The 9,831-nt window shown below is 29.7% G+C and overlaps 1 protein-coding gene across 1 annotated transcript; it reads right to left on the bottom strand.

Moving 5' to 3' along the window:
- Nucleotides 1-3,345: 3,345 nt before the first annotated feature.
- LOC111308428 (cytochrome b6-f complex iron-sulfur subunit, chloroplastic-like) lies at nucleotides 3,346-6,166 on the bottom strand. Its single transcript, XM_022906751.2, has 5 exons — nucleotides 6,033-6,166; nucleotides 5,703-5,944; nucleotides 4,842-4,959; nucleotides 4,177-4,359; nucleotides 3,346-3,693 (listed from the first exon to the last, which is right to left on the bottom strand). Exons 1-5 carry the CDS (start codon nucleotides 6,069-6,071, stop codon nucleotides 3,592-3,594), a joined length of 684 nt encoding a protein of 227 aa, XP_022762486.1. The 5' UTR covers nucleotides 6,072-6,166; the 3' UTR covers nucleotides 3,346-3,591.
- Nucleotides 6,167-9,831: the final 3,665 nt, after the last annotated feature.

A 9,831-nucleotide genomic window follows, 5' to 3' on the forward strand; every position in this document is an offset into this window, starting at 1 on the left:
AAATGAAAGTACCTTGTCTTTAGCATCTATAGCAGTCGGTTGCTCTAGGCTAGTAGTTTACTACTATTTTATAAATAAACTTTATTTAGCTTCTATTTGTCAAAGAATTCAATTCCATGCCAATGGTGATTGACTATTCTTTTTAAAAGTCTAAGAAAATTGACTTTTAGGTGCAAGACAGTGGACTGCCTATATGATCAATCTTTTATATTTGATTTTCTTAAGTTTAGAATCATGTTATTGTTCTTGGAACTATACCATAAGTTATTCAAAATTTTAATATAATTTCTCTTTGATTAGCTTTAATCATATTATTTTTATATTTTGAAAATATTTCTAACACTTTCATCAACAGTTCTATGGCTGAGGGGTTGGAAGAAGTTTCAAATAATCTAATTCCCATAGAGGGCTTTCATTAGCTTTTTAGTTTGTTATTATTTTTAACTGTTCAAAAATATTGTATAATGATAATTAAGAATTGTTTTCATTGCAAGGCTATATATTTCTAAAGTAAATAAATCAGAGCAATTTTGGTTGAGTTATATAATAATGTTGGTTGAGAATACAAGACAATTGGCTTTCATCATGTGTAGGTATTATTCTTTTTCATATGTTTATATATTGTGACAAACTACAATATTACAAAAGTAAATTGAGTTAAATGACAACTTCTTTGGTAAAATTCATTGTAAAGGGAAAGCTGGACTTGATAGTTTTGTCAATAAAAAAAATTTTCTTCTTAACATTAAATTTATAAAGGTTAAAAAGTTAAAAATGTTCTTGAATTATAATTTAATAATCATGTAAGTCTCTAATATTTTATTACAATCAATCAAACTCTTGGTATTTTATTTTGATTTAATTAAACTCTTAAATAGACGAAATTAGTCATATGATAAAATCTAATCAATCAATCCTAGAATTATAATCAATCAAGCCCTTAAAGGGATCTTAGAAAGAGATATGAGAGAAAAAATATAAAAAAAATAAAAGAGAAGAGAAATATATTTTATTTAATTTTTGCATATATTAATCGCATCACGTAATAAATTGTAATATATTTTATTAATATCATATGAAATTATATTTTAATTAGTAAAACAAAATTTAGTGATGTCATCATTTACATCCAAATAATGATTTAATTTGATGAAAATAGAGGTACGAGGAGTTGATTTATTGTAATAAAAAATAGAAACTTGAATGGATTTTTAATTATATTTGAGGGATATTTTTAATCCTTTAGCCATTTATAAATTGATTTCAAATTTTGAGGCTTTCCTAATAACTACTAATTTCACATAGCTTTTTTTTTTTCAATAAAAGCAAATTTTTATCAAAAAGTTTGAGAAAAAAAATAAATTTTTTATATTCAAATTTTTAATTTTCTTTTACATGTTATGTATTAGAGTTTGATTTTTTATTGACGGAAAAATGAATGTTTATCTATTACATGATCACATGTCACTTTAAAATTTTTTAAGTTATATTTAAATCAACCATTCCAATTAACTTATATGTTCCTATTGATTAATTATTTTATTGATATCAGGAAGTTAAATTTTAATCCAACTCATTAAGCACTAACGACAAATTTTTGGAAAAGAGTTTGTAGGCCTATTACATTTTACTATATAATTCTGATTATTTTTCATATAATGATTTATATATTCACTCTCAATCACAGTTTTCGATCTCTCTCTATGATCTTTGGTCAATTTTTTTTCTAAATTAAAACATGAAAATCAATTAATTGGGTTAAATAACTAAATCAACTTTACTTTTGATTTGATATTATTGAATATTAAATCAATGAACTTTTATTATTTCTATATATTGGTTCTATGCTGCATAAGTAGCTAACATCAACATCCACTAATTTCTTGATTAATTATGAAAATAATTTTACCGAAAATTAGAACTGTCCTATAACTTACATAGGATCAAAAACTTCGTATTGCTTGCATTGGAATTTTGTCTTTTTTTTTATTTATTTAAACCACTTTTATTTGATTTTCTAAATTATTTTTTGTGGTTATCTCATTTGACATTTTGTAGTTGCATAAGTCATATATTGAAATATTACTAGAAATTTATAAGGTTTGAGAAGGATCAAATAGTTCTTTGTGTTTGCTTTTAATTGCACCAAATTTAAATTTTTAGTTATTTTGGATTTTTAAAATGTAGTTTCCACTTCTCGAGTTTATCCAATATTTGTTATAAATTATGATTTACTATGGCATATATGCATTATGTGCGTATTTTTTCGTTAATAAGCATGTAGAATTTAGTTATTTGTATACAACATATACAATTATATATTCAATATATAATTATTATTTAAAAATAAATAAAAAAAGATAAAATATATACGTCTAACGCACCCTAACAAAAGAAACTAATAAATTATTAAAATGTAGCATCATTTGGATTTAATGTTTGTAAAACACAACTTTTTTTTTTCTACACCTAAAATCTATACACACATAAGTTCGTAATCCTATATAGTACAAGTATCTTTGTTATAAAAATATAGTGTTTTAATTCTCAATATATATATATATATATAGTGTTTTAAAAATAAATAAATCCATTATGTGTTGTGGGTTTGTTTTAATTTTATGCTAAATTTATATAGTTATATTTTAATTCATTAATTGATTTGTTTGTTTAATTATTCAATTATATAATATTTGATTATGATTGTAACTTGTATTTATAATTTTATAAATAAATTATGTTGAATTTTTTTTTGGATAAATAATACTTGTTAAATAATAACAGAAAGGCTAAAGGTATAAAAAGCCATTGACATATAATAAAAAAAAAATCAAAACTCTTTTTTTTTATTGCAATCATTTAAATTTTTCAATATTTATTTGTATTTAATTAATTTTTTATTTAGATAAAGGTTATTTTTTTATCAATTAAAATAAAATTTCATATAAAATTAATAAAATAAATAAATAATTTGTCATGTAGTACAATTAATATATACCATAGATCTAGTTTCCAACAAACAAAGTATACAAAAAGCTTTATAGATAACTTGAGCTATGCTTCTTTACTTGAGAGAATCAACTGTAATTTCAGGTATTTCCCAATTCCCATTATTTTCTTTTTTCAATCCCACTACTGGTATAGGGTAGGAATAGAAAATAGTGGAACATCATGCTATATCTTCAAACAAGGGGATGAAGTGGTCAAGCAAGGATGAATAATTTGTCTAATGTTGCTGTAAAACAAACAAGAGAGGACTTTTGTAGAAGCTGGGATATTAATTTGTCAGTTTAACCTGTTAAGTTGGATGCTGTTTCTGTTGCTTTCTAGTCTAGTTTCGGGTGCTTGTTCTGAAACTTTTCATTTTCCCATTGAAGCAGGGCTCTGCTGCTGCTTGGGGATGAATGAATCAATTTCACTTATCCAGATACAAGTGCCATGTCTAATTTTGGAATCAATTAGGTTCTTACAATTTACGGACTGCATTATACAGAGGATAACTCTATGGTACGGGATGTTTAGCAATGTCGCAAAACATACCGGCTGAATAAATCTTTAAATGTCCAAACAACGAATGAATTGCGAAGAAGTTTATGCCCACCATGGAGCTTCACCCGTTCTGAAGTCTGTTTCGACCCATGGAACAAAGACTACCTTCCCGTCATCAACGTCAGCATGAGCCAATGCCAAGGACTGTTTCAACAAAGACAATAAACTCAGTCATTAACTTATTATAAAGAATAAAGAAAGAACGAGACAAAAATTAAAACAAAATGATAGACAACATATTTTGAGAACAAACTTTTGGATGTCAAAATTTTTTACTACTAGACTACATGCTCGTTTGCTTTTCTTTGCAATGAAGCTGCATTAAGTTACAGTTTCTGGAAGAACTCCCACGTGATGATGCTATATATATATATATTTGAGGTTCTCATGGATTGAGTCCTGATCACTAGAACTTATAGTCCAACACTCTTCCAACATTCTAAACGTTGGCAATAAGTCCATGCTGACGGATTTACCTGTTCTGTGACTCTTTATTAATAAAGAAAAGCATGACAGAGCAGGTACGTGATATTTCCTAGTGATTCATACCAATAGAATGACCGAGTTTTCCTAAAGTTGAAGAGTGAAAAGACTGAAATGTATATTTTCGCTCTTAATCTGACTCACCAGGGGGGCAGGTCCTCTCACAACTCTTCCTTGTTCGTTGTACTGAGATCCATGGCAGGGGCAAATAAACTTCTTCTCAGCTTGATTCCATGGAACTACACATCCAAGGTGTGTGCAGACAGCATTTATACCATATGTTGCCAGAGTTCGGTCTTTCTCCACCACTAGGTAAGTTGGGTCTCCCTAAAATTCATAAATAACCAAAATATCTTTCATCAATTACTTGTTCACAACATCCAGATATTAGAATGTTTGAAAACCGATACTTTTTATATAACAAAAAATAATAACATCTAATGTTGCCTTGGCATTAATATGCTTCATCTGTAAGAGAACCATATATATCTTAAGATACTTACTATATGACATTGGCTACAGAATCAACATTCACAGTGCAGTTAGTACTCTTATTAATGTTTTATCATGCCAAACACTAGCAATAGGTAGAAACCTCAATAAAAAGAAGATTGAGCTCAACCAATTGCAAGCATGGCTCATCTTTGCAAAAGTCACCATTCACTTCCAAAACCTTGCACTGTAAGTGCTTACATATCAAAAAAATTTTCAAGAAGAAAGCAGAGCTGTAAGAGTTTTCATGTTGAAAGCTCTTAGGATTGAATTCAACATTCAGTTAGAACAAATTGTACTTGACATTGCGTATTTACCTTCAATCCTTGAGTCAGGGTTCGGTCCCCAGGGCCATGAGTCTTAAGCCATTCAGCTGCAATGATATCATTTCCAATTGCATCCTTGGCAATGGTACCATCACCAGCGCCTCGCCCCCTGTTATTGCATTTTAATAAAGGTTTAATACAAATAGAGATAATGGCATGGCCCAGCAAGTAAAGAGCAATCTTTTCTATTAAAATTTATTGACCACTTATTTGGAGCAAAAAACCCGTGACATGATTTATAATTTCATATTTAATGCCAATAAGTTGAATGGCTACCTTCTCCAGGTTTTCAGAATAAGTTGATAAATATAAAACAAAGGTCATTTCTAAATTTAATATCAGAATATCGGAGCTAGCTTAATGGGCAATTTGGTTCAAATAAACTGGGGGCCTGTACCCAATAGGCATGGCAGGTCAGTTAGGTGAAAATCACTTCGGTTAAATAGCATGGGAGAAACCAATTTTCTGCTTGTGCTCCTACCCTCCACACTCATGTTGCTCTTTTCTTGAATTTATAAACCAATTTTAAAGGGTACTCAAGGTGAATTATCATTTCAAAATTTATAAACCAATAGTAGTAACTTAAATTTGACTAACAAGTAATTTTTCCTACAATAATTCAATCAATTAACTATAAGAATCAGATGAATCATCTATGGCATTAATTACTACCAACATTAAGAACTGAACAAATGTGAATTATCATTTCAAAATTTATAAACCAACAGTAGTAACTTAAATTTGACTAACAAGAAAGTTTTCCAACAATACTTCAATCAACCACCTACAAGAATCAGATGAATCAACTAAGACATTAATTAGCACCCTCATTTGGACCTGAAAAGAACTTACCCAGCTGGGACAAAGAAAGCTGCATAAGGAACCAACATGAAACCTGTGGGAAGTGAAACAGCCCCCAATAGAATCAGATTCATGAGCTGCCTCTTGCCCATGTCTGGCACTCTATCAGCAGGGATGCTAGCGGCCTGGCAGGTGATTCTCATTCCCTTACCCTTTTTAACCATCTGGTTCCTTGTTTGTTTCACAAGAAAAGCTTGTGATGGGCAGAACATGCCACTCATGCTAGAGCATATCTGTTAAAAGAACAAAAAAATTCAGTTACAAGATCGGAAGAAGTATTTTACAAAGTAGTTTTAACTACCTACAAGTGTTGGGATATACCTGCGAAGGAGCACAAGGGGAGAGAGTTGAGGAAGCCATAATAGAAGAGACTAGGTGCAGTTGTGGAACTGTTGGGTTGGCGTGTGTTTTCCATCCAATGCTTTGGAGATGGCCAAAGGTAAAACGACCACAACAGCAAGTAGATAAGGCACGTGGCAAGCTATGGTGCCACATAAGCAACATGTTGTGGAGCATGCTTCTCTCTCTTCGTAGCCGGAGCCTCGTCCCTGTCTTGGGCCTAAGTCCAAACACTCAAACTTCCAGACTTTACTCACTGCAACGTCAATCGGGGTCATTGTCCAACTTAATGGGCCAATCAAATAGCTTAAGCTTCCGGATATTTATTCTGTTTATTTATATAAAATCAATGCTAACAGGATATTTATTTTATTTTTCATGTTACTGTAACAACCTTAAATATGAATATATGATAATATACTATTTTTTAATATATGTGAAGAAACCAAAAATTAGGAGAATAAAATTGAAGGTAACCATTTTAGTTTAAGACAAAGGAAAAACAGTCCTATAAAAAGTGGAAATAAGTGATGGAGAAAACAGTAATTAAATTCAATAAAAATTTCAAAAAGAACTCATCATAAATTTAGTATAGAATTTGGAAATTTTAAAAAGTTGAGTAAATAATTTATAAGCATAATAGAGGCCAAGTAATAATACTCACAAGAGACTTGTAGAAATTTGTATAAAGGTAAAACATTAAGGTTTTCAAGCATTTTACCAACCAGCAAATTAATTATCCTAAACTTAGACATTAGCAAATTATCAAACAATGAAACCTTTACTTTTTTATATGAGAATAAAAAAATTGATCGAACTTGGAAATTTTACTGAAATCTTACATCACTTTTATCGCTCCAATTTTGCTCAAGTCGTAAAATTATCAAACACAAATAAATATAAAAAAAAAAGGACGTCTTTTCAAAACGCAACTACCTAATTGACTCGATGCAACTTGAGTTGAGTCTATAGGCTATTTCTTTTTTTAAAGATAAGCTCAAGTTGAATCATTGCTTCATTTAATTATTATTTTGTTATTAAAATAATATTATATTCTTTTATATAAATATTTGAAATATATTTTAAAATTAAATAAAAATATGTTGTTTATAAATAAAATAATTTAATTGAACTAAGCCCGACTGGATTTAAATTTGAACAGCAATTAGCAGGTTTGATCTGAGCTAAACTGAGCCCATGGGCATGGGCGGGGACATTACTGGTCCTTGGACACTCTAGTTTAGCCGGTGTACTTGTAGCCGTAGGTACATCAACAGTTACTTGAACCTTAATACAATTGGTCGGTGTCAGGCTTGTCACTCTTAAGACTGGAGTTTGAATCTTAATGCATGCGACTCCTTTTTAGTGTTAGATTACCCAAAAAATATCAACAGAAGCCCTCGATTGGAAATTAATGCCTAAAAAGGCAACAAATCCGCAACCACAGCTGCACTAAACAGCAGCAACCTAGAGAAATCATTTTAAACCAAACAAATGGAACTCCAACGATTATAAAACTCTGTGGCATCGAAGTACAAAAATTAATGTGACTCCAACTAGGTATAAAATCTCAGCACAGCATACATATATATGGTTTCTAATGCGCAGCCTCAAACTCTAATCTTTGCACAAACTTGCATGCGTATCTCTTTTCTCGCATGGGTTAGCTGTTGACTAACCTGTTGTCTTAACATATTTATAGGATTCGTTTCTTCAAGCTTTATCTCTGTTTTTCTTTATATTTGATGCTAGCTAAAATTGTCCTTATTAACAAAACTAAGAATCCCAGCCAAATGTCTAGCATCCCGAGTATACATATCCAAAACCTGAGTATATTAGATTTTTTGTCATAACGCTCGTTTTGTTAAAAAAAAAAATTATCATTAATTTTTTTTTATTTAGATATATTTGATCATCTATGTGAATTTATTATTTTTCAAAATTATTCTTAATTTGAATTAATAGTCCTTAAAAAAAATTCTAATTTACATTAACACAACAAAGTTTCAGAATAGATTACACGTAAGAAAGATTTTAACACCACATTATATCCAAAATTAGTATCAAATTAATTTATATGTTATCTTACCTAAGTCTTATCAAATATGATTTTTCATCATACAAATAAATCAATTCCAATCATTTTATTTATTTACACAATATTGTCATACAAAACATTCTATCATAATCAAATCATGCAATTATGCAATTATGAAAATATCATAAATATCACGCCAATATAAAATCATACCAGGATATCATGCAATAAATTAAATTCATAAAAGATATCATACAATAAATTTAAAAATATCATGCAATAAAAACATCATGCAAGAATATAAAATATCATGCAAAAATTATCATGTCATAATAACATCATGCAATAATATAAAATATTATACAAAAATTATCATGCAAAATCATGCAAATATAAAATATCATGCAAAAATGATCATGTAAAAGCATGCAAATATATATTATAATTATTTATGCAAAAATATCATACAAGACAATTACAACTTCACAACTTTTTTACTTTTTCTCCTAAAAATCACATTATTTAAGTAAAATCAATGTTAGGAAAAAATTAAAAAATAAAAAAAATAAACTGAGTTAGGTTAGCTTATGGGTTGCCCTATGGATTACAATGTTTGTGGGTCAATTCTCCTTTTCCAACTTGGAATGGTACTATTTGCACTTTAGAAGCAAAATTCATATTTGTTTCTTTCTTCCTCTCTTTCTTCTTCTAAGTTCTAATTATTTCCTTTTTCTTCAAACCTTTAACTTTCATCTCTCTTCTCTAAGATTTCAAAATTTTAATTAGAAAACTTCTCAAAAACATATGCATTATGCCATTGTCCATTACCACGTCGTTAGCGTCAGGGCCCGCAACAAGAAACCCTTTTTTAGTTACTTTCATCTTTCTCTTTTAGACCATACTTTCAAAGAATCCTTCTAAATCTATATCCAAATTTGCCACCACTAAGAACACCATTTTGTTGCCTTCTTGATAATCTAGAACTAACAAGGACCAATTCATTTTTAACCTTCTCTGACCGACCAACTCCAAACGCCAAACAAATCAACCCTAGACTTTCACCCCAATCATCCCTTTTTATGTTTGTTTTGGATTGATTTTTGTACTGCTTATTGTGTTTTTCTTGCTGTTGGTTCCTCTATTTCAAGTTTGGTTTCCTTCTGGGTCTGGTTTTACTAACTCTTGGGTGTCTGTGTTAGGGCTTGCTTTGGGTTTAAATTGGCTTTAGGTTTTTTTGGGTTTATTGTTGAGTAAGAGCTTTTTGGCTTTTAGAGTAATTGCCAATTGTGATCCTGCTGGGTTGATTTTGAGACTATGTTGAATTACCCTATTTTGATGCCAACTAGAAGCTTTCTCTATTTGGTTTTTTCTAGTTTCCCTTGTATGCTCTTTGTTAAATTTCTTGAACTATTGCTGTTGAATTACTTGAAAGCTTATTGCCAAATTATTGTTGATTGCCATTTAGTTACTAATTGCCTCTTACTTGTTAATTGAAGCCCTCAGCTACTGTGTGGTTGCTTTTTGGTGGCTTTTTGTCAATTGTTCTACTCTTTATTTGTGAATTGCCCAAATTGCTTTCTTAATTCTTCATTGATTACTCCTTTGCTTGTTTTTTCTTCAGTGATTTCTTCTTTGCTTTTGTCTACTAATTGACTTTAGATATTGTGGTTGTAATTGCTTGATTCTTTATTGCTCCCCCTTATGATCACAAATTCAAGATCTTTATATAGGGATTGAAATCCC

This window comes from Durio zibethinus, chromosome 2 (assembly GCF_047325235.1).
Source record: "Durio zibethinus cultivar Kanyao isolate XHJ-2024 chromosome 2, ASM4732523v1, whole genome shotgun sequence".
NCBI lineage: Eukaryota > Viridiplantae > Streptophyta > Magnoliopsida > Malvales > Malvaceae > Durio > Durio zibethinus.

Coding starts and splice junctions, on each gene's coding strand:
- LOC111308428 (XM_022906751.2), bottom strand. CDS start 6,071: ATGGCTTCCTCAACTCTCTCCCCTTGTGCTCCTTCGCAG. Junction 4,960..5,702: donor GCTTTCTTTGTCCCAGCTGG/GTAAGTTCTTTT, acceptor ATGCAATAACAG/GGGGCGAGGCGCTGGTGATG. Junction 3,694..4,176: donor TGAGAGGACCTGCCCCCCTG/GTGAGTCAGATT, acceptor TTGTTGAAACAG/TCCTTGGCATTGGCTCATGC.